This window comes from Marmota marmota, unplaced genomic scaffold (genome assembly GCF_001458135.2).
Source record: "Marmota marmota marmota unplaced genomic scaffold, marMar, whole genome shotgun sequence".
NCBI lineage: Eukaryota > Metazoa > Chordata > Mammalia > Rodentia > Sciuridae > Marmota > Marmota marmota.
Window position 1 is genome coordinate 10753914 of NW_025999900.1, and position 25258 is coordinate 10779171.

At 37.5% G+C, this 25258-nt stretch overlaps 2 protein-coding genes across 2 annotated transcripts in view; one reads left to right on the forward strand and one right to left on the reverse strand.

Moving 5' to 3' along the window:
• Positions 1 to 9755, reverse strand: part of LOC125615228 (atlastin-1-like) — a 38710-nt gene extending 28955 nt beyond the window's left edge. Inside the window, exon 1 of the mRNA XM_048798616.1 lies at positions 9562 to 9755. The gene's annotated coding sequence lies outside the window, so the exon portion shown is untranslated. The remainder of the gene's footprint in view (positions 1 to 9561) is intronic.
• Positions 9756 to 9857: 102 nt separating this feature from the next.
• Map4k5 (mitogen-activated protein kinase kinase kinase kinase 5) overlaps positions 9858 to 25258 on the forward strand; it is a 106367-nt gene continuing 90966 nt past the window's right edge. Inside the window, exons 1-2 of the mRNA XM_015487254.2 lie at positions 9858 to 9999; positions 10216 to 10432. Of these exons, the coding sequence (XP_015342740.1) occupies positions 10325 to 10432 (108 nt within the window). The 5' untranslated portion in view covers positions 9858 to 9999; positions 10216 to 10324. The remainder of the gene's footprint in view (positions 10000 to 10215; positions 10433 to 25258) is intronic.

Below are 25258 nucleotides of genomic sequence, written 5' to 3' on the forward strand. Positions count from 1 at the left end.
ATATATATATATATATATATATATATATATATATATATATATATATATATATCCCAAGGAAATTACAAAATATGTCCACACAAAAACATGCACAGTAAGTTTATAACAAGATCAATAATAATATTCAAAGATAGAAATAACCCAAATTCTAAATAACTAATGAATGGGAAAACACAATATGGTTTATATTCATGTACCATAATATTACTTGGTCATAAAAAATTAAGTACTAATATATGCTACAACATGGATGGGCCTGAAAAATATTATGCCAAGTGAAAGAATCCAGCCACAAAGACCACAAATTGTATGATTTCATTTATATGAAGTTCCTAGAATAGGAAAATCTACATATACAAAAAGGAAGCTAATTGTTACTTAGGGCTGATAGGCGGAGTATGGGATATTGGGGAGAAATTAGAGCATAAAAATTGCTGAATTGTACAACTTAAATTGTGAATTGTATGGTACTTGAATTATATCTTATAAAGTTTTTTTAAAGTCAAACGTCAAGCTTATTTTCAATTAAAAATGATATTCCTCCATATGTATTAAGTACTCTTCCTCTTCCTTCCTTCTCTAAAATGTTAATCCATAAATTATTCTTTCCCTTCTGTGTCTTCAATTATTTTTTCTTCTGTTGGCTCCTTTAAGTTGCTCATTTTATACTATCATAAGTAAAGGGCTTCCAGAAGGGAAGTCTAGTAAAGCACAGGAAGGGAGAGGGGAGGAGGACTGGAAGGAGACAGGGAGGGAAAGGGAAGGAAGGAAAGGGGAGCAGAAACTGAAATAGAATTCCACACATGAGTTTCTCAGGATGAATACAAATACTATGTATAACTATAAAGCTCTAATAAAGAAAAAAGTAAAGGGCTTCCTTGATCAGGAGTTTCTAGTAGTTGATGCCCCCATTTGTTCCCTCCCTCTGTAAGTAGCAAAAATATTTATATCAATCAGAATGTTTTGGGATGTACCTCAAACTAGCTTAAACAAAATGGAGGATACTTACTCTCATAAAACTCTCATATATCATCTCTTCTCAAATATCATTGACTTACCATGTTCCACCTAGTTAATAAATATACCATGTATGTAACTAAAATTTAGGGTGCCTAATATAAAAGGGGGAAAAGATATTGGGAAATAACCATGTCTAAGCACAGACCAATCCAGAAAAGGTAAAGCATCCTCAGTGCATTGGATTCTATTCTACTGCTGGCTTCTCTCATAGTTTTAAAACAGCATTTGCATTCCAGTCATTAGAGGCAGGTTGCCACACCTAAACAGAAAAAGGCATGTCTGTGTCATAAGCACCTTGATAAGAGCAAGAGAAGTCTTCCTAGGAACATGCTGACAGACTTTTCCTTCTGGTCACTGTCTAGAATTGTCCAATCCTAAAGTATTTCTTGAATAAGAAGAATGAGGCTAGACTCAAATTTATCCCCCAGGATGGGAGAATGTCTCAGTCTCCACTGAAGGACATAACCATTGGAAAAAAGTCAATCAAGCTGAGGTTCTAATAGTAAAGAAAGAGGAGAAAGGGTAGTTATTGGGCCCATAGCCCATGGTAATAATTATAGCTTCCATTTTCCTCATTACCCTCTACTAATACCTCATCTGGTGAACTGACCCAAACTTCTCTCCTATAGTCTCTAAGTCCTTAGTGACCTTATCTTTACTGGGTTGCAGCAAGTTCCCAGTGTCTAATAATAGGAGACATGTGACTACTAAGAAGCACCCTCTTTATTGCCTTTGTGGAGCAAGACCAATTTCCGTGATAACTAGGATCAATCACCCTGATTAGTACAATGACCCCCCTCTCTAATTGTTGGTTCAGTGGTCTGAAGGCTCCAAAATGGCCAGGTGGTCAGTTGAACTTCCTATTTAATAGAATTATAACTGTGTTATCTGGTACAAGTGTCTGTTCCTTGGACACTAGGGTCTTTAAACCCAGCAAGCTCCAAGACTGTGGAGACAAAAATTCAAGTTATTAGGAATAATAGACGAGTCACTCCGACATTTACCCCTTAGTTCCCAGGTTCATACATTCTGAATATAGGGAAAATGGCAACATAAAGGGACTACTAGGATTAATTCCTATACCATATCTTCACAGGAGTTCTCTGTCATATAGCAATACAACTGATTCTTCAGCAGACCTTTCCTCCATTCTATCTAACTAGCTACTTCTTAAGTGATGGGTTTGGGGTAAAATCAACTAATTCCATGAACGTAACCATGGTGCCACAATTTCCCCAGAGTAAAATCAGTTTCTTTCTCAAAGATCCTGCTGTTTGTGACACCTGGTGATGAATAAGGCACTCTAGAAGTCCATGAATTGTGGTGCTGGTAGTTTATAGACAGGGAAGGTAAATTACTCTGCCTTCCATAGAAGGGATCTAATGTAATTAAATTTCTACCATATGGTTGATAGATCATACTGGGGACAATATCATACTGGAGTCTGTGCAATGACTTTTTCTATAAGCAGTTCAAACACTCTGCAGTAGCAGTAATTGAATTATACATGGCAAGCAGAAGTCCATGTTGTTGAATCTACTCTTATCCTAAATTCCTATTGCCATATAGACTCATTAAGCAAGCACTAGAGTGACTGGGTAAAGAGGCTCACTGGCATCCATAGGACAGATCATCATACATAACTGATTATCAGAATATATGTCCTGTGGTGGGGAGCAATGTACTTCATAAATATTTTCACATTTTGGGCAATTTTGAAAATCCATCCATAATACCTTTCTCAATGACTTTCTTATTGCAAACCTTCTTCTTTCCAAGTCACTGACCAACCTATTAGCTACTAAGCATAAATCATTATAAATTTATACCTCAGGCCAACTCTTCTCCTAACAAAGAGGACAATTAGATGCATTATTCAAAGTTATGTCCACTGGGAGAATTTCTCTTCATCACTATCTCTCAGGACCACTCAATTATGGAATGGGGCCATAATTCAGTGGCTGGCTACTTCAAGCTGGTGCTCACATATCATGAGCCAGGCTAGAACTTTTTCTTCTTCAGCTAAATGTTCATGAGCCCCTTAAGGAAATAAGATCATGTGCAGGGTTTTTGTTTTTTGCAGTACTGGAGATTGAATTAAGGGGTGCTTTACCACTAAGCTACATCCCCAGCCCTTTTTATTTTATTTTAAGATGGTCTTGCTAAGTTACCCAAGCTGGCCTTGAACTTCAGCATTCTGAGACTCTTGGAATACAGATGAGCACCATTATATTATACCTGGAAGATACAGTGTTTTTAAAAGTATCTAGGATAGTTGCTACTTCCTACTTATCAGATCCTATTTGCATAATGCCATCAAAATAATAGACTATCATGATGTTCTGGTGGATATCAAGGAAACAAAAGTCCCTCTGAAATGATACTCTATCACAGAGCAGAAAAAGTAAGGCAATGATAATGCTATCACAGTCATAGAAAGGTAAATTGCTTCTGATTAGTTCAGCTGATGGGAATTGGAAAAAAAAACCATTCTGGGTTTCAGGTCAACGGCTATATTCTAGGTGCCAAGGGTTGTACTGATTTGCTGTAGTAAAGATCCTACATGTAGAACTACAAATATGATTGGTTTTAATGTTTGATTAATTTTTTAATAATCCCCATTTTCCAAAGCTAATTCAGTGATTTGCTATGATTTGAATGTGTCCTTTAAAGTTCATGTGTTCTAAACTTAACAGTATTGAAAGGCGGGACTTTTAAGAGAAAATTAGATAATGAGGGCTCTGCCTCATATATGGCTTAATGCTGTTATCTTGGGAGTGGGTTCCTGATAAAAGGATGAGTTTGCTCCTCTCTTCCCCACTCAAATTTGCAGACTAGCAATCTCTTACCCTTCTGCCTACTAAGGGATAAAACAGCACTAAGGCTTTTACCAGATGCTGGCATCTTGATGTAGGACTTCCCAGCCTCCACAATTGTGAGAAATAAATTTCTTTTCTTTATGAATTTTCCACTGTTATAACAGCATAAAATAAACTAAGACACTATTGCATAAGCCAAACAGATACATTAAAAGATAAAGATTTTTATCTTTCAGATTGTTAATGGTAGCACTAATCTCTAATTTTCCCAGTGATAAAGTATAATATCAATTTTATACTTAGACACAGGGGAGGGATTAGCTGAGATATTACTTTTGGCCCCATCAATTGTAGTAGTCCTGAGGAATGTGACTTCTGCATTCCTTAGTTCACAATCATAAACAACATGTCAGGTTTCTATTCCCACATACATTTTGGAACTGGAAAAATATTCCCAGAATGGATCTTTAATTCCACTGGACTCTATAATGAAATGGATCTGAATCAAGAAAATACTTGACTTTCTTAAATCCCTACTCTGATCACTAGAATAATTCTGGTGTTATCTTGAGACAGCAGAGGTTATTTTCAGTGCCATTATCTATTAGTCTTCAGAAGGTATGAGAATTGCGTATTCCTCAGTTCACAATCATCCTGGTAAATCCATTGGTTCCTCTGGAAATGGCCACAGGGAAGGTTTGCTTTCTATACTTGCCTGCACTACAGGATCCTTCCTCAAAGGAGTATGGCCTCTCTTTTAATTAAAGGATTCCAGGTTTGTGAACTGATTTAAGACCAGGAATTGGATAATATGTCTTGAATCTCTGGAATAGTGACTTCCTTTAGGTTTCTGTCCATCAATCCTAGAATTTTTTCTTTACATATATAAAGCAGTGCTTAAGCATGCTTTTTTAGAAACTTGGGAATCCATCCTATATTCTTGCAATCAAATATCTTGAATATCTTTTCTTCATGAGGATCATCACAGTAATTGTACTGAACATGTCTTTGATAGTTATGCCACCTGACTTTTACCATTATCTCAATATTTCACAGTGGCATTATCATCTCCAACCTATTGAAAAGAGTCACATTTTCTGTGCCCTCCCCACTCAATATCTTGATAAAAGCAAGTTTTATGGACTCTTCTAGAGGTGGAATGAATAAACATGACTAAGCAGGATGCACATAATAGAATAAATTCAACATTCCCATCTCCCTGAACCTTTAGATTCCTTACTCTCAGTATGAGAAATTCTGGCATCTCAAGCAGAATAAACTGTAAGCTATTATTAATTAAAAGCTTCAAGTAACCCACTTAGAAGGATTCTTAGATGCTCAACTCAATACATAAAATCTTAATTTCAGGTGTTATCTTGAGACTGCAGAGGTTATTTTCAGTGCCAACATCTATTAGGTAAGTATTTGGTAAGATCCTATAACATCTTCAGTGTACAAGCATTCTCCTCCAAGACCAGGCCTTGGGCTTCTCCATCCTGGCTACGCTGAAGCTCTAACTCTTGTTCAGAGTCTCATCCTCATTTATCTTTACTCAGATGCCTACATCCCATGTCAAAGAGTCCCAGATCTCCACTAGTGCCCTTACTTTAGCATAATAGAACTACCTCTCACATTTAATTTGACACTACAACGCCAAAGCCTGTATAGTCAGACCCTGAGCTTGATCCTCAGCCATTTCTGCTTGGCAACTATGAGAGATAATGAATTTCTTCAAAGCTGTCAAAGAAACTTTCTGGTTTTCTACTCATGCCTCATGGAATCCAAGTTGTTTCTGTGTGTGTGCATGTGTGTGTGTGTGTGTGTGTGAGAAAGAGAGAGAGAGAGAGAGAATGTGTGTGTTCTCACCAAAGCAGTGAGAACAGCCAAATGACACTACAATTTTAGTAATTATGACTATCATAGCTGTTAAGTGCTAGACATTGAACTTTCAATACTGTGTCCTCCATTGGCACGCCATTTCTTGTCACTACTAATAGATATTTAAATAACTGTGATGCCACTCCATACTATAGAATACCATTGTTCCATTTTCCTAGGCCAAGAGTTTATACAGGCAATTGTCAGCTATAAAACACCACCCCTGAAAGCCATCTTGAGGTTTTTTTCTAATACTATTTGCAATTCATGTAACTGTACCAATCACAGGTCTGGGAAGAAAGAGATAATACAGAAAGAGAATCTAATGAAAGGGCTGTTTATAAAAATGAGGACAGGGTTAAGGGAACCAACAAGAGATAATGAAGCACCTTGAGACTAACAACAGTGGAAAACCATTATCATCTTACCTATCTTCAAAAGGAGAACTTGTCAGAATCCTGAAAGAGCTATGTATCTGTAGGACAGGGCACAGCCAGCCATGGTGTCCTCCTCTGCTCCCAGTTCTAGTGTATGTGAGGAACACATACACTTTAGGTACTGCTTCTGAACATTTCACTTATTTTATTTTATTTAAATTTTTATTTATTTATTTTTGTACCAGGGATTGAACCCAGGGGCATTTAACCATTGAGCCACATCCCCAGACCACTGTTTAAATTTTATTTTGAGTTAGGGTCTCATTAAGTTGCTGAGGGCCTTGCTACATTGCTGAGACTGGCTTTGAACTTATAATCATCCTGCCTCAGTCTCCAGAGCCACTAGGATTACAGGTGTACATATTTCACCAATTTTAATGTGAGAAAACAATAGAAACAGCAGCTTCTTAACATATCCAAAGATCAATTCAAGCTGTATTAAAAAAAATAAATGTGCAGTATTTTCCTCACCTCTTCTTAAAGCTCTCAAAATGACTGAATCCTGATTCTAAATAAGATACATATTCTATTATTCTTCAGAACAAAATATAAGAATTTTCCTATACTTTGAAAATATTGTTTTAGCCTTTAAAGACATTGGTCATAAAAAGGACAGTTTAATACCATCTATATGAAAATCCAAATCATAATTGTGGTAATATCTTCTAACGTTAAATTAATTCATATTTAACAACTCTATGGAACAGTCAGTTCAGTCACATAAAGTTACATTTTACAAATAGTTTATGTTGGAAGGTTCACCAAAAGATCATATTACTTAGGGCCTGGGTTGTAGCTCAGCGGTAGAGCACTTGTCTATCATGTGTGAGGCACTGGGTTGGATTCTCAGCACTGCATATAAATAAATAAATAAATAAAATAAAGGCCCATCAACAACTAAACAAAAATATAAAAATAGAGAGATTATATTACTCAAACTATATGTTCCATAGACTAAAAACATTGTCTTCCTTATACTCTGCCAATCACACTTGAAGGTTTTAATTGGCCATTTTCTATTGGATGATGAATTGTGAACTTTAGCTATATGGATAATAAAAATATTATGATCACAATTTTTTCTATTGTTTAGCCTTGGCTAAAGTTGAACTTGAAACTAGAGGCCACAAATTACAATTAGCATTTTACTGAAGAACTTGGAAAGAAGGAAAAAACAGTTCAGAGTATAGAGCAAACCATGACAGTTCGTTATATGGATAAGACTAAAAGCTAAATATTTACAGGCCAGATATTATGAAGACACATGTGATAACTAATTTGGGATGAAGAACTTATTAAACCATATTTATTCTTATTCCATATGTTATCATTATAAAATTGGGTAGTTTGTAAGAGTTTCTTTACAATGTTAGTTAAAATGGTTTATTTTATATCACTTTCAATCTTGAAATTACATGCTTCATTATTTAAGATGTAAAATTAAGTTACTCACTATACTTTTATTATAATGAAATTGAATTTTTCTACCAACCATCCCACATCATTGATCTTGTTAAAATTAACTCAGTCAGCATTAAAAAAATCTTTAAAATTCTTTTGGAGTTAGATTAAGCAAATGTTTTCCTCTTTGCATCATTTGTGGTACAAGTAAAAATGATGATTATAGCAGACAAATTTTTAAACCACCGCATAGAATCTTGGCTTTTTCCATGCTATCCGCTTCTGGATTGATAGATAAAGCATATGGATCTGCAATTACTGGCAACATAAAATATCTGCACTCCAGAGTCTTATTGAAGCCTATGACCTCAAACTTTTTATTGACTAATTCATTTTAAATATTGTGTATCAAGAATAACATGCTTAAAGGAATGTCAGAAGAATATCCTTGTCTCAAACCAGGCATTCCGAACTTCCACTTTATGAAGGCTCATGAGATAAATCTTTCTGAAGTCTTAGCATCAGGAAAAGTTGTGCCTCTCCATCAATTGGTTCATCTTAATCTCAAAAACATTATAAAACCCTCTTCTTTGGTCCATATGTTGCATTGTTCTGGTTTCCCATTTTCCCCTCTTTAACTCATGCCAGTTTCCCCACTTACCTATTTTTATACAAGATAAAAATAAGTATATAATTTCTGTATGCTGTTTGAAATTCTCTGTGGAATAATGCAGTTATAAATAAGAATAAATACAGTTCAGACTGGAGAAAGGATCAATCCAATAGGGCTGTGTGTGTGCCTGCACAGCAATGGGCTGGGAACCCAAAATGAATCTAGGACAGTAAATAAGTACTAAGTTACCAATAGAACATGTGAAGAGGTTTTCAGTCATTGAAGCCAAAAGTATGTGCCCACCAAAACAAGTGCCAAGAATCTCTGAAAGAAGGAACTGTTCTTCAACAATTTTTTCAAATGCAGCAAACACATAGGCTTTGTCCATGGAGCATGTAAGTCTAGGCTTACTTATATTCACTAAATAAGTGCCCTTTATGCATGAGGCACAAGAAAATACATATATTCCCTGTTCTGTTAAGGTGTGAATTTAATTTCTACATTATACAATTGATTATATTGTCAACAATAAGGAGTATAATTCCCAAGAACAGAATTGAATTGTATGTTCAAAGTGCCATGTCATCATCTGCAAATTGTTCTTTGGGGATTTTTCAGTCAGTAAATGCAGTGGCTGAATGTTATCTGGTTTTTCTATTGAAAATCTCTATTGGGCTCCAGAAATAACATTACCAGTATGAAGTCGGTAACTTTATTTCTACGGTCAGAACGAGATTGGAACTGAAACTGCAAAACAGTTTGTGAAATATCAGCCAAATTACTCCCCTCAACTCTTGTTCAGTACTCTGTGCATTGTAAAGTATTTTAAAACCTCTTATAATTGATTAACCCTCTTTACAATCCTATAAAACCCTTGATAACTCTTTCTTGGGTGTCAGGTGCAAAATCTTACCCGCTTCAAGCTAAGATAAGGATGTTGAGATGTTGCCAGATACAATGTCTTGTCCCAGATCACTTACTGAGGAAGTGGCAGAGCCAGCAGTTTGTTTTAGCCCTTACAGAACTTCTGATATCATTAAAAATGCAATACTGTCATTGTGCCCAACAAGGACATAGGCCTTTGAAACTTCCTAGAAACTGGGACTTTCAGAAATGTCTCAGAAAAAAAAAAAAAAAACCTTCAGTAAAGGACAGGTTGTGTAGGTGAGCAGTGCAGCCTCAAACTGGTACCACTAGGAATGGTTTGCAAAACCGGAAAGTGCAGTAGGGTGTGCCGCGGCTGAGTTAACCAGGCACTTCCCCACCTCCTTCCCCACCGCCCCACAGCCTGGTTACTTCTGGCCCAGTGTCCTCAACGTACCTTTTATTGAAGTGCGTTTCCATCGCCCTCGTGCCCACCCTTCTCCCTCGGCCCGTCACCGTCCAAGTTTACCTGACGAATCTGGGGACGGTTCGGTGATTTCCCGGGAGGTGTCCCTAATCTCTGTGAGCAGGAGAGAAAATCCAGGCTCCGAAAAGACGTGCTGGGCTGGGGGGCGCGGCGGCGCGGTCGAGGGTGTCGTGCCCTCTACAGGCCTCAGGGCGGCACTCTGGTCCCGCGGCCAGCGCGGTCAGGCGGGCCGCTGGGCGCCGACCCACGCTGGCCGGGAACGTGTCTCTCGGTGACGCAGCCCCGGGTGGGGAACGTGGTGCGGCGGCGGCGGCGGCTACAGTACGCGCCTCCTCGGTCTTGGAGAGGACGCGCGCTGCAACGGGCGGGTGGCAGCAGCAGCGCGAGACCCGGAGCGGCAGGCCGGCGCAGGGACAAGGACGCGGGCGCCGTCGAGGAAGTAGGGCCCGGACGCGGCGTTCAACAAAGAGCCCCTCTCAGGTACCGAGCCGGCCCGGGGCCCGCGGACGTCAGGCCGGGCCGGGCAGCGGCGGGCGGTCGGGGAGGAGGAAGGGCCGCGGCGCGAATGGGGCTACGAGGCGACCGGATCCATCCCGGCCCGCTAGTCCTAGGCTCCCGCGGGACCGAAGGGAAGGCGCTGGGCCGCTCCGGGTCGGAGCCGCGATGCCTACCCGCCTTTGCTCGTCCCTTGTGCAGGCGGAGCTGCGGGCTGAGGCTCCATGTTGGGAAGCGGCGCCGCTCGTCCTCGTTAGCGGGAATCGGGGCGCCTCAGGCAGAGCCGGCGGGGGCCGGGCCCTGAGTGAAGATGGAGGCCCCACTGCGGCCTGCCGCGGACATCCTGAGGCGGAACCCGCAGCAGGACTACGAGCTCGTCCAGAGGGTCGGCAGCGGCACTTATGGGGACGTTTACAAGGTGAGGCCGGGCGGTCGGCCGGGTCCGGGAATAGGGACGCCTCTGGCCAAGTATGGGGAGCCGGGAGGATGCTTTTATTGTTGCATCTTGGGGAGGAAGCGACCGGGGTTCCTTTTACTCTGTTCAGAGCACCCTCGGTTCATGGCTCAGGACTGTTGCTACCAACAGACAGAACTAACCACACTTGAAACCGCGATGTACTTTTTTGTGGTTTTAAAGCATAGTTATGGTAGTGAAGACTGTTCCAGCGTTAGCATGGACAATCCTTCATGGAAGGTGGTGAGACAGGAAAGAATATTGACATTAAAATGTCTGCATTAAAAAAAAAAAAAACAATAAAACTTGTTTTAATGAATGAGCTTGTCTTAAAAAAAAAAAAGCCGTATGAAACCCTGTCTCTAGATTGTAACTATAAGCAGTCTTATATTGAGTAAAAAATGACGTGTGTTACAAACATCATCTCATGTAGAAAGATGCTTTTTTTGGTAGAAGTTTTATCATATGTATATGATGATTTGAAATATGATATTAACTTACTGGGGTTTTTTCCTACTTTTAGCAGTTCCTCTCTTTGGGATTTACAGCATCTCATAATCATGAATGGATAAGAACTGGTGTCTTTTTATTGTACACTGTATTTCTTAAGACAATTGTTGAGGGTGAGTTACTCTTAGTTTAGGATAAAAAAATATGTAGAGAAGCAAATCAGTTTCTTAAGTCATCTGAGTTTTTGAAGGGTCAAAAGGAAAGGAATTGAGATTGCTTTTTGTTCTGTTTCAAAAAGGGAACATTAATGCAACCTGTATAGGTTAACTCATATTGCATATAAGTTAAGGAAGTTTCTTTGCATTGTATATTAGATTCTGATCATGTGATTCATAGCCCATTATTCCACACAACAATCCTGCATATAACTGAATTGGCCTTGTGTCATGAGAGAATTAACTAGTAAATTCTTCTGGGTTATGTTGTTGTTTTGCACAGGTGGGAATATGGAAGGAAAACATCTCTTCTTCCTACTTATTTGCTATTGTTTAATTTCCTCCTTATTAATAGTAACAATTCCAGGTGGTGCAAGGTAGCTCCAGCACTGCTTTATTCTACTGAGATGAGCTCTAATGAATAGGTTTTTCTATTCCTTAAACAAGCATTTTAATCTTTATAGTATGTTCTTTATAGTATACCATGTTCCAGGTACTGGGTTGATGAATTTCGAGCAAGGTCCTTATGAATATCTTTGAATTCAAAATTGGCCTGATTGTAACAGAATCCTCCTCTTTATCTAAAATTAGATATAGTTAGTTCTTAATTGTTTATCCACAGCTCTTTTGTGGAATTCCTTCTTTAAAAATTGAAATTCCTGTTTGCCTTCTTAGTCCTGTTTTTTTTAGTCATCTTTGTCTTATGATTCACTATGTTTTAGAACAGTTCAGTTCATGTTAATTATACAGTAGTGTAAATTCCAATTCTTACATATCTTTTCTTTTCTCTACTACAAGAAAATTTGAAGAGAGTGTTTTCCCCACAAAGATCCCAAGATCTCCACCTTTTTTCTTTGTAGTTACAGCAACTAAAGCAACTATCTGGTGCAAGATTTTGTTCTTGCCAGGGAAAATAAAGATTATATTAAAGGGACAGGACTTTTTACTCTGGTGTCTCCCTGTTTTGTGTCTCTCTTCCACAACTCCTAACCAGAGAATCCAAGACGAAACATTTGTCACACCCCACCTTCACAACCCTGCCACTGCCCCCACAGTCCTCTGCCTTCACAATCATGCTCACACTTATATGTGTTGCACTCTAGGCCAGCCTGTGTTTGTAAACATCCTTAACACATCCATGTCTCCTTATCTTTTGCTTTTCTTTATTCTAATCCCCTGGAATCATCTCCCTCTGCTATTTCCACTGGTTGCTATATTTCCTATGCATGAAAGCCTTACTCAAATTCCCCAACAAGCCCCAAACACTATGTGCTATTTCTTAAACATAATAAGCATCTTCCCACTTCTGGGCCTTTGTTCTTGCTATTTCCTCTACTCAAAGTATTCTTCCTAGATAGCAACATGACTTGATTCTTTCCTTCCTCTTTTTTTTAAACACCCTTTTCATCTTTTTTCCTATTTTATTATTATTAATTTTTGTATTTACCACCATCTAACATATGTTTTACTCATTTTCTTTCTCTTTTTTTAAAAACATTTTTTGTCAATGGACCTTTATCCTACTTATTTATATGTGGTTCTGAGGATTGAACCCAGTGTCTCACACATGCTAGGCAAGCACTCTACCACTGAGCTACTACCTCAGCCTTTCATATTTTCTTATCTATCTTGGTCCACTAACATACTCCAGGAAGGTATGTTTGTCTTGTTCACTGCTCTGTCTCTAATAGCATCTAGGATTATGCCTGGCACAGAGTAAGTGCTTTCTAAAACTTTGGTGAATAAATAAATGACTTAGTGATTCTGTCACCTAGTTCTCTGAGCATCTGCTTTTGATGTCACAACAGTTAAGTTAGCATTTAATACTCTATTCTTGCAATGCCTTTTATGATATCCTATCTGTTTTTATTACAAATTTCAATAATTTGAGTTCTCTGGGAAAAACTATTTCATAGCATGTGTTGTGTGTCAATGGTCTAAGTCCTGTGGAATTTTGTCAATTTATATTTTCTCTTTAATATGTCTAAAGACATGTAATATACAGATGGTAGTGCTAAATTTTTTAAGTACTAGGCAGGGTGATTCTACTATTTATTATTGTGCTTGTGATAATCTGAGAATACTAGGAAGTTTTAAAAAATATTTTCAATCCATAATACAAACTGATAAAATAATTACAGGAAAGAATAATGAAGTTAATTAATCACTACTGTACTTGATATTACCCCACTTTTTTTTACACTTGAAAAATATCATGAAGCAAGAGTTTTAAAAAGACTGTAACTTTGAGACTCTTTGTAAATTATTTTTACATTGTTCAAAACCACAGATCCCTTGTGAAGCTCCTGTCTTTCCAGAGAATTCTCAAGAGTGGAAATTTCAATCTTAAACTGGCTGTTCCTTGGTTGAAAGAAGAGGAATGTAAAGATTGTTGTAGATAAATAGACTAAATCATTGAGGGCAACAGCAGGAAATGGTGGAGGGGAAAGAAACAAAGAGAAAAGGAATGTGGTAGATGATGGATGGATTAAATTTCAACTGAGCAAATTTAATTTATAATTACTGTAAAATTTTAAATGTGCTAACAGGAAGGGAAACCCTGGAGATTTAGTGTCTCTACTACTGTACACAGTGATACAGTGATGGAGAACAATTGTTGTATTTTGTTAACAGTCACATCAACAGTGCATGTCATTTGGGCAGTCATTATTTGGTTTTGTACTGTGTTGTTTCCAGCCTAGAGTTCATAAAAATTCTAGGAATCTTTTTCTTTCTTCTTTTTTTTTTTTTTTTTACTTTTTGTGGGATATCAATTTAGAGTGGGCAATTCCATGTATTTTTACTTTTTTTTTTTAACGTGGTTTTTTTGTTTGTGTGTGTGTGTGTGTGTGTGTGTGTGGTGCTGGGGATTGAACCCAGGCCTTGTGCAAGTGAGGCAAGCACTCTACCAACTGAGCTACATCCCCAGTTGTATTTTTACTTTCATTGCTTTTTTCTGATTGATTATAAAGTTTGACATGAGTAGTTCCAGGAGAACAGGAATGTCTCTTGTACATCACTGCTCTGTGGCAAGCACATAGATGCTTAATAAGTATTGGTTGAATAACATTGGTGGTAGAAAATTACCCAAAAATAAACAGTTAATAATTTAATATCATTTATTTCAGGCTTTTTTCTAAATGTTTTTAAATCAGTGTTTTCAAAATGGCATTTGTATTTAATTTGTGACAGGAATCACGGTATTAGTGCCTTTTTCTACTTGCTTGGAATGGCCAACATTTTTTGCTAGTCATTGAATGTTTTTTAAAAATACTGTTTTTGAGGGATCCATTGAGTGAACCTTTATTTAATCTTTCTAGGTTTCACATTTGCTATTTCTAATTTTTTTAATATATATATATATATATTTTTTTTTTTGGTTGTAGTTGGACACAATACCTTCATTTTATTTATTTATTTTTATGTGGTACTGAAGATCGAACCCAGGGCCTCGCACATGCTAGGGGAGCGCTCTACCACTGAACCACAACCCCAGCCCTGCTATTTCTAATTAAAAAAAAAAAAAATTAATTGTAGATGAACTCAATACCTTTATTTATTTATTTATTTTTAGTAGGGTTCTGAGGATCAAACCCAGTGCCTCACACATGCTAGGCAAGCACTCTACCACTGAGCCACAACCCCAGCCCCTGTTATTTCTAATTTTTAAGATTTTTTTTTTTTTTTGCAGCTAATATAATCTGTGTAGAAATCTCTGTCGTGTAGTCTTATGCTTCTGTGGGTTCCCAATGCTAGATGAGCTAAGTCTACTGTAATGAATCCCTCCTTTATATGTGCCCTTTCTTTCTCTCCCTCAAACCAATAGTCACAATTTTGGAATGACTTTAGGCACTATGAAACATACTCCACGATCCCTTGTAAGGAAACAAAGCTTGATACATCACAACATTCCTGTAAGCGTCCATTCATTTAAGAAATATTTATTGAGTGCTGACTGTGTGTTAGGGTATGGAGATGCAGACATGAGAAAGAGAAAATACACTATCAACTAGGAACATATAATTTTGTCAGGAAACAGACATGTAAACAGTCATAATTTGGTAAGTGCTGCAACAGAAGTGGAAAAATTGCTTGACTCTGTTTATTAGGGTTGAGAGAAGGAGGGAGAGCAAACCAGGAAAGATTTACTGAAAAAAAAGGACAGTAATTGAATTTTTTAAAAATGCAGGGTAGTTTCTAGGTGGACAAAATGGGAGAAGATATTCCAGACTGTGAGAATGGTATGTGCAAATACCTGGAGGCCTGAGAAACCATGATGAGTTTTGAGTGATATACATCTTCATTCCAGATTCCATGTGACCAAACCTGGTGGAGATGTCTAAATGGAGAACAAAAGCTGTTTCCTGGCAGGAAAAGACCAGATAATGGACCTCATATGTCATGTCAAAAAATTTGGCCATTTTCCTGTAGACTGAAGAAACACTTTAGATGGAAATCTTTCTTGGTGTAGAGCATGGATTATAAAGAGTGGCTAGAAGTATAGAACTCAGCTTCTGAATAATCTATATGAGTACTTATGTAAGCATAAACTTAGGCACTGATACAGGAGATGAAAGAAAGGGATGGATTTGAGTTATGCTTAGAAGATGATCAAAAACACCTGGGGATCAGTAAGATGGGTAATTGATGGTGTTTAGAATTTCTGGCTTGGGTAACTCAATTTGTGTTATCAGCAAAGTTAGAAAATACCAAATTTGTGGGTTCTGGACTTTTGTGTTTGGTTTTGGACATAGGTAATGTCTAAGTGCGTGTCTGTTAGGCAGTAGGAAATGTCACTCTGGACTAGGGGTATATGTTTAAGAGTCATCTTTACTTTATGGTGTATATCTGTGACATATAGGTGAGGTCAACCAGGAGAGTTTATAGAAGAGCTTAGGGAAGGATATAGTCTTAGAAGGAAGAGAGGAAATAATATACTGAAGGTTTCTGAGAAGAAACAAAGGAACCAAGTTTTAAGAGCTCATCTGTATCATCTCCTGCCTTCATTCTTATTCCTGTCTGCTCTGACTTCATTGAGGAGCATAATCTTCCAAAAATATAAATCTGAGGTTTTGTGTCATTCCCAGAATGACTTCATTTACAGATTGAAGTCTTACTGACATACCTTTTAGGGCCCTGCCTCTCCCAACACTATAGTCAAACTGAACTTCTTCCAGTTCTTGATGTGCTCTCTACTCTCTGTTCTTCAGATTTTTGCAGATACTATTTTCTTTTCCCAGAACACTCTTTTTCCTCCTCCTTCTCTTCAGGTTTCTGTTCAAACATTGCATTTTCAAGGAGGTCTTTCTTGTCCCTTTGAGAAAGTCATATCTATCTAATGTATGTTTTCATAACTCTTATACATTTTTTAATTAGTTTATTTTTTATTATTAGTTGTTCAAAACTCTTATACATTTTTAAAAAATATTTATTTTTTTAGTTGTAGTTGGACACAATAACTTTATTTTATTTATTTATTTTTGTGTGATGCTGAGGATCAAACCCAGGGCCTCACACATGTTAGGCAAGTGCTCTACCACTGAGCTACAACCCCAGCCCACTCTTCTACATTTTTATCATGATACTTATTCATCAATGATCATTTTTGCTTGTCAGTCATCCTGCTAGATTCAAACTACATGCACACAGTGATCTTGTTTACTACTGAATCAGTTGGCCTAGCATAGCACTAGCACATACTGTGTGCTTAATAAATTATGTCTTGAAGAAGTGAGCAACAGAGTGGTCATGTGAGGAAGGAGTCTAAAGGGTTCAGTAAGAGTTGAGGTGTGACTTGTAAGCAAGGAAGTAGAGGGAATGTAGACCGCTCCTTGAAGCAGCTTAGCTGTACCAGGAAAAAGAAGAGGCATGCAGATATTTCTTTCCATTTCTGTTTTTTTTCCCTTTCGTTGAAATTGAATGATTATAGCATTCATTTATTCCAGATAATTAAGAGAAATGTTGAGTTTAGAGAAGGACTTCTGCAAAGAAAGAAAGAAAAGGAATTTGAAGGAATTAAATGTTTAGAAAAGGTAGGAGATGAAACTTGCAGATGAGATTGTTAGGGAGGGACTACAGTAGGGAATCAATGTAAAAACCTCCCTCCCTCTCTGAAGTAGAGCCTTCTTCATTGATTCCCAGCCTCAGTTATTCCCCTGTGAGCATGGTCAAATGAGGCACTTTGATGAGTGGAGAGCAGTATTGAAGAACTGGGATGACAGGGTGCAAAGGAATATTCAACATCCAACCAATTTTTATAGAGGGGCTCTTAAGTGACCAGACATTATCCTGGGAAATTCATCAAGTAAACAAAATGGACAAAGATTATTGACATCATAAACTGGCTTTCTAGTGGGGAAAAAGAACTTAATAGATAATTGGTGTAATATGTTAGAAAGAGATGAAAACATGATTAAAGAAGAAAAGCTGAACGTGTTTAAGGAAGATCCGGAATGGGAGAGGCAAGTTGGAAAATTAATAAGGCTGGTCAAGATAAGCTGCATTAAGAAGGTTAGATCTGAGCAAAGAAAGACTTGAAAGAGCTGAGGGAATTAGCCAAGGGGATACCTCAGTGATCAGAGGAAGTCTTAAATATCTATTTTATTGAATCTCCTGAACCTGAGCCTCAGCTAAATCGGAAGCTTTGGGGCAGGCAGAGAACTAAGATATAGACATTGCTGTTACTTCATCTCTTTGATGCTCCCCCACATCTCATTGTGATTTTTCAAATTAAATTCAGCAGTTGAATGTAGTTTACCATGTTCTGTGTCACAAAAAGTATGATTTGGTAAGCAAAGGATATGTAACTTTATATTGTTTCTGTCCAACAGCATTCTGCAATCTTTAAATCCCGTTAGTGGGGGGGCTGGGGTTGTGGCTCAGTGGCAGAGCACTTGCCTAGGTTCAATCCTCCGCACCACATACAAAAATAAACAAATAAAATAAAGGCATACTGTCCATTTATAACTACAAAACATTTTTTTAAGTCCCATTAAGATTTAAATCTATCAAGATGCCTAATATCAGAAATTGATAGAGAATGGATGTGTGTGATATTTGTTAATCTCTGATAGCTGATACCAAAACATCACCTACTTTCTTGTTTTTTGATAGTATCACAGTTGAACTATGTCTCCTTTCTGTGTCCTAGTCATCTGACATTATGAGAGACTATTGGTTTTTCATATTGGGATATGAAATATGAAATATTCATAGAAACTTTAGATTTCAGCACCAATTTCTAGTGAATAACTTAGAAAAATAAAAGTTAATAATAGAAGCAAAAAGATGAAAGATCATGCTTTAAAAATCTAAAATTATGTTTTTATTAAGCAAATGGATGTCTTAATGAAAGTTATTTAAATAGAGATAGTATAAGGTTGCTATACAATAAAATGTTTTATTAAGATGAAATGATGCTTTTTCTAGAGCACTCTTCCTCTTTCATCTTCTGCTCATGGTTCTGTTTAGCTTTGTATTTTCAGAGAGACCTTTTCTGTCCCTTAGAAGTTGTATCTTGGGCTGCTGATATAGCTCAGTTGGTAGAGTTCTTGCCTTGCATGCACAAAGCCTTGGGTTCGATCCCAGCACCACACACACACACACACACAAAAGTCATATCTATCTGCCATATGTTTTCATAGCTCTGGTACATTTCTTATGATACTGTTTTATAAGTCATTCAGTTAAGATCTTATTTAGTATTTATTTTTCTTATAGTTCAAAAGTAGGGTTATTTTGTGACTTTCTAAAAAGAGAACGTATCCGGCATGGTAATGCTTACCTGTAGTCATAGCTACTCGGGAGGCTGAGCTGAGGCAGGATGATGGCCTAAACCCAGAGTTTGAGACCATGAAATATGGCATGACCTCATCTCAAAAAGAGAGAGGAAAAAAACATGGTTCTGATGGTGAATGTGAAGCCTTGGATAACAGCTGGGAGCTGATTATTTTACAACTCCTTTCTGCTTCTGTAGAAATGTTGTGAAAATTATAAAGGACTTGTAAAGTACTTTGAACTTGGCGAAGCTAGACCTAAAATAGTGCCATCTCCTTTGCATAGGCTCAACATTCTCACTTTAATCATCGCTTTCAGCATTTTTGATAAAAATGAATAGGACAGAATGCAAATTAACTGATTTTTTTTTTCCAGTTTGCTTTCAAAATTTACAAAGTCTCACTTCTAAACTTTAAATTGTGGTCTTTAGATCAAGAGCACAGGAAGAGAAATGTGAAATTTGTTAACAAATGATGCTTGTATTTTCAGGGCTTCATTGTCAATTTGAGAACTTAGTCCAAGATCAGATAAATTGGAGCAGACACTGTCACTTGGCAGTACTGGATCATTTTAAGTATTTGTACATGTTAGAGTATTATTAAAAGGTTATTGCTTTCTAATTATGTGAAGTAGTACTTAATTTAGAGAGAGTAGATAAATCTGTGAAAAGGGCAAGATGAATTTAGGCCTAGCCTGGCTCTTTTTCTATAAAATATCTTATTTTCCCACAGAGATTTTAAGATGATGTGGGAACCCCATCTGATAGCCAGATCTATCCTGGTAGGTGTTTAGGCCCATGAGTCATACTGGCCCCCACCTTCCAACATTTTATAAAAATAAAATCAAATTAAAATGACTAAGAGTGACTAATGTTTGCATAACCCTCTCATAATCAGTATATTATTTCTTTCTCACAATAATCTTCTGAGGTAAGTGAACAGATGTGTTGTCATCTTTACCCAAGAAGAAGTGTACTACTGCTCTGGATCTATCTTCCGACTTGATAATTTCTGCTTTTTCTATTATCCCCTTGGGACTGCATCTTTAAATTCACTACTTAACAATTAAATACACAACCCTTAACACAGTGCCTTGTACATTAGAAGCTCATATACATGATGGTCATCTGAGGCTTGCGCTGAGAACTGAGGGATTCTGTGGACTGATTTGAATATGCATAGAAACTTTGTATTTCAGCACCAATTTTCAGAGGTACTTTTCCCTGGTTATTTCCTGGTCATTTCTCTTAGTTTTCTAATCCAAGCCCTGGCGTGATTTTGATTTGTTTTTACTATTGAGATGACTTTGCTTGATAGCTGCTGTACAGAATAAATAACTAAAAATGGAAACTGTTCCTTTTCTTGGTGTGTTCTCTTATCTTCATTTTGTTAAAAATTGGTATATATGGTTTTGTTACTTAGACTAAGTGCTATAGGCTAGATTCTGTGATGCTGTTATAAATTAAGATAAGCAAAATGCTAATTATTGCTGGCAAACAGAATAACCTGTCTTCTGTAGCATTAGTTATTTTTTGCCCCTAGTTTAAGGAAAACAGTACTGCCTGAGCAGGATTGTGAATTCCAACTTTGTTGTGTGAGCTAGTATGTTTCCCCTTTCACAAATGTACCCCTACTTTTAGGTGCCCTGTGCCTTTATCCCCTACATCCCTCTCTCTTTTTTTAGTTGTAGATGGACACAGTACCTTTATTTTATTTATTTATTTTTATGTGGTGCTGAGGATTGAACCCAGCGCCTCGCACATGCTAGGTAAGTGCTCTACTGCTGAGCCACATCCCTAGCCCCTACATCCCTTCTCTTATCAGAGTCTTAAAATTCAGTGTGAGCATGACTTAATATTATCTTTTAGAAATGTGACTTTTGATGAATTATTAACAACTTTTGCATTTTAAGCTTTTTAACTCTTAATGATGATTATGTGGGTAGAGGTGCCTATGTTCCTTACCAGATGTTATTCCAGAAATAATTTTCTATTATTCTTTTAGCATTAGTTTGTAGTTGGGATTCATCTTATGTTTGCCTCTCCCTTCCTTGCCTCCATGTCAACAACCTTCTTTTTCCTATCTTTTTATTTTTGAAATGCATTTTAAGTAATACATGTTCATTTTTGAAAACTATGAAATGGTAACAAATGAAAAATTACTTAAACCTCCTTTATCAAAAGGTAAACATTGTCTCTAGACTTTTGGAAATTTCATATTAAGGATCTAAACATTAAACGTAGTATAGATATGAATTATATAGGTATAGATTGGGTCAATGTGCTTTTTAAGCAATGTATTACAACTTTTCCCAAGAGTAAATATACATATTTAATAATTGTGTATTTTATTATATGGTTGTATAGTTTTAATCTATTATATATTTCCCTATTAGAAAAAAATACTGTGATCAGTATCTTTGAGCAAAATCTTTTCTTACCATCATTAATTGTTCAAGTAAATTTCTAGAATTAAGTTTTTTAAATTGTTTTAAAGTTTTAGTGGATTTTGACAAATTTTTCTTTTTATTTGTTCTAATTAATTATACATAAGAGTAGACGGCATTTTGACACATCATAAATGGAGTAAAACTTCTCATTATTCTGGTTGTACATGATGTAGTACACTGGTCATGTAATTATATATTCACATAGAGTAATCATGTCCAATTCATTCCCCTTTCCTTCCTCCCCCATACCCCCTTCCCTCCTTTCCCTACCCTCTGTCTAATCCAAAGTACCTTTACTCTTCCCTAGCCCACCCCCTTGTGAATTAGCATCCGCATATGAGAGAGAACATCTGGCCTTTGCTTCTTTGGGATTGGCTTATTTCGCCTAGCATGATGTTCTCCAGCTCCATCCATTTACTAGAAAATGCCATTATTTCATTCTTCTTTGAGGCTGAGTAATATTCCATTGTGTATATATAAGCATATTTTCTTTATCTACTCATCTGTTGAAGGGCACCTAGCTATTGTGAATTGAGCTGCTATAAACATTGGTGTGGCTGCATCACTGCAGTATGCTGATTTTAAGTCCTTTGGATGTATACTGAGTAATGGGATAACTGGGTCAAATGGTGGTCTTATTCCACGTTTTCGAGGAATCTCCATACTTCTTTCCATAATGGTTACACCAATTTGCAGTCCCATCATCAATGTATGAGTGTACCTTTTTCCCCCCATATCCTTGCCAACATTTATTGTTGCTTGTGTGCTGAGAGCCACAGCCGAGTCGGAATGGCCCCTGGCATTTTGCCAACAGTATTGGTTGACAGGCGAGGCATTACTATCCGCCTTGGCCGCTACTTTTGAGTTCTCGAGCTACTTGGGGATTCCCGGGGATTCCCCGAGAGTTCCCATTGGTTGGGGAAGTGCAGGAGGAGGGATTTCTGGAGGAGATATTTCCGGCTGCAGTTCCTGGACCAGCAACGTGGCGTTCGGGAGGAGTTCCCGGGAGCGTGCTGGTGGAGTTCAGAAATAAAGTTTGTTCCTGCTTCAGTGGCTCGTGATTTGTGCCCAGCCAGACTGCGGCATTTGGCGGCCCGTGCGGGGAATGCCTGAAGCTCGGGGGTAAGTGAAATTGCTCGCCTCTAAGGGAAGGCGAGAGAATGGGTGACCATTTCAAAAAACAATGTGTTCTTGTTTTGACTTGTTTTGTTTTTGTTTCAAGCTGCCTATCCCTAGAACTTTCTTAGGCAAACTGGGAAAAATGGTTGGCTCAAGGTTTGAAGTTGTTCGCCCCTGAGGAAGACATAGAAATAGACCACAAATGCACATGTCAAGAAAATAGGAAAGTTGATACAACGATTTTTTGTTCCGTTTTTGTTTCATTCTGTTTCGGTTTTGTTTTTTGTTATCTTATTGGGTTGCGTTATCTTTATAGTAGATTAGAAATTAGTAAAAAACAAACTGAAAGAGTGTTAAGTAAATTGTTAGAGGTTCAGACCATGGAGAAAGACATTTTAGATCAAGTAAAAGAGAAGGTCTCTCGAGCTAGTCAGATAGAGGAAGAAAATTTAAAGGAAGAAAGCTTAGAGGAGAAACAGCTATTAGGGAAAAAGCTACAACAGGAGGCTGCTACTAACACCGTTCTATCACCAGAGGGCGTAATTCAACCAACAGCTCCACCTATGGAGACAGCTGAGTGGCCCTCAACCCCCGTAGTTGATAGATGGGATCCTGNCGTCAAGAATGGCCATTACAGCAAGCCACTCAAACGCTTCGAGGCCTAGGAGTGGCAACTAATCCCCATAGAAGTGCAATGGTATTAGATTGGAAGGATCCTGAAGGATGTGAAGGAACCATACAGCCATATGTATTGGATCATCTTCCTATAAATTTATGGGGACGAGATGTCCTAGATCAATTAGGTTTGACATTAACAAGTAACAAATAACATCAATCCAAATGCACCCACTATTAGGGCTAGACAAGGTTTCATGATCTTACTTCTTGTGCTTTAGGAGTCTTGTTAAGGAAGTTAGTTCCTAAGCCAACATGATGGAGATTTGGACCTACTTTTTCTTCTAGTAGGTGCAGGATCTCTGGTCTAATGCATAAGTCCTTGATCTACTTTGGGTTGAGTTTTGTGCAGGGTGAGAGATAGGGGTTTAATTTCATTTTGCTACATACGGATTTCCAGTTTTCCCAGCACGATTTGTTGAAGAGGCCATCTTTTTTCCAAAGTTTGTTTTGACGTCTTTGTGTAGTATGAGATAACTTTATTTATGTGGGTTTGACTCTATCCTGTACCGTTGGTCTACCAGTCTGTTTTGGTGCCAATATCATGCTGTTTTTGTTACTGTGACTCTGTAGTGTAAGTTAAGGGTCTGGTATTGTGATGCCTCCTGCTACACTTTTCTTGCTAAGGATTGTTTCAGCTGTTCTGGGTCTCTTATTTTTCCAAATGAATTTCCTGATTGATTTTTTTAGTTTTATGAAGAATGACATTGGAATTTTAATAGGAATTGCATTAAAATCTGTATGGTGCTTTTGATAGTATGACCATTTTGACAATGTTAATTCTCCCTATCCAAGAGCATGGGAGATTTTTCCATCTTCTGAGGTCTTCTTCAATTACTTTCTTTAGTGTTGTGTAGTTTTCATTGTTGAAGTCGTTCACCTCTTTTGTTGGATTGATTCCCAAATGTTTTATTTCCTTCTTTTTTTTAGGCTATTGTGAATAGGGTGGTTTGCCTAATTTCTCTTTTAGTGGATTTATCACTGATATATAGGAATACATTTGATTTATAGGTGTTAATTTTATATCTTGCTACTTTGCTGAATTCTAGAATTAGTTCTAGAATTAGTTCTAGAAGATTTTTGGTGGAATTTTTTGAATCTTCTAAATATAGAATCATGTCACCTGCAAATAGGGATAGTTTGAGTTTTTCCTTTCCTATCTGTATTCCTTTAATTTCTTCTAATTTCTCTGGCTAGAGTTTCAGGACAATGTTGAGTAAAATGGTGAAAGAGGGTATCCTCGTGTTGCTCCAGTTTTTAGAGGGAATGCTTTTAATTTTTCTCCATTTAGGATGATGTTGGCCTTTGGTTTAGCATATATAGCTTTTACAATGTTGAGGTATATTCCTACTATCCCTTTCAAGTGTTTTGAACATGAAGGGTGCTGCGTTTTTCAAGTGCTTTTTCCACATCACTGAGATGATCATATGAGTCTTGTCTTTAAGGCTGTTGATGTGATGAATTATGTTTGTTGATTTCCATAGGTTGAACCAACTTGTATCCCTGGAATGAACCCCACTTGATCCTGGTGCACTATCTTTTTATTATGTTTTTGTATGTGAACAAATTATTCTTTAAAATTTGCAACCACTAGTAGTGATTGAAAGTTAACTTCTTCCCCTCTAAAATGCAAGCCCTGTTCTTCATTTCCTTTTGTCTTTTAGGACAGATAATTAGCTCAATTTAAGTAATTGTCTGCAAGGAACCCTCTTTTAATAAAAATCAGTTTAACAAAATCAGGACAGAGTTGGGAAAAGTCTTTCCAGAAACAAGTAAGTATCTGAACAGACTGGGCAGAAGGCCTTAGTGTGATCTGAGATATAAATCATGTGGAACATATTTTGGCTTCAGGCTCTGAATTTATGTGCCTGGTAGTGGGAGGAACCCTGCTGTATGGCCTACTTCCATGGAGAGAGAACACCTGTCCAGGCTTGTATAATTGTGTGGAAATCAGCTTGGCAATAACTTGATCCACAAAAATTAAGGAACCTGGTTGAATGGGAATACTAGAATATGTGAGTTGAAAGGGATGAGGTGATGATCAGCAAGTATAGTATTTGAAAGCAAGTTTCTGATAGACCCAGGAAGGAGAAATCAGAGAGTGGAT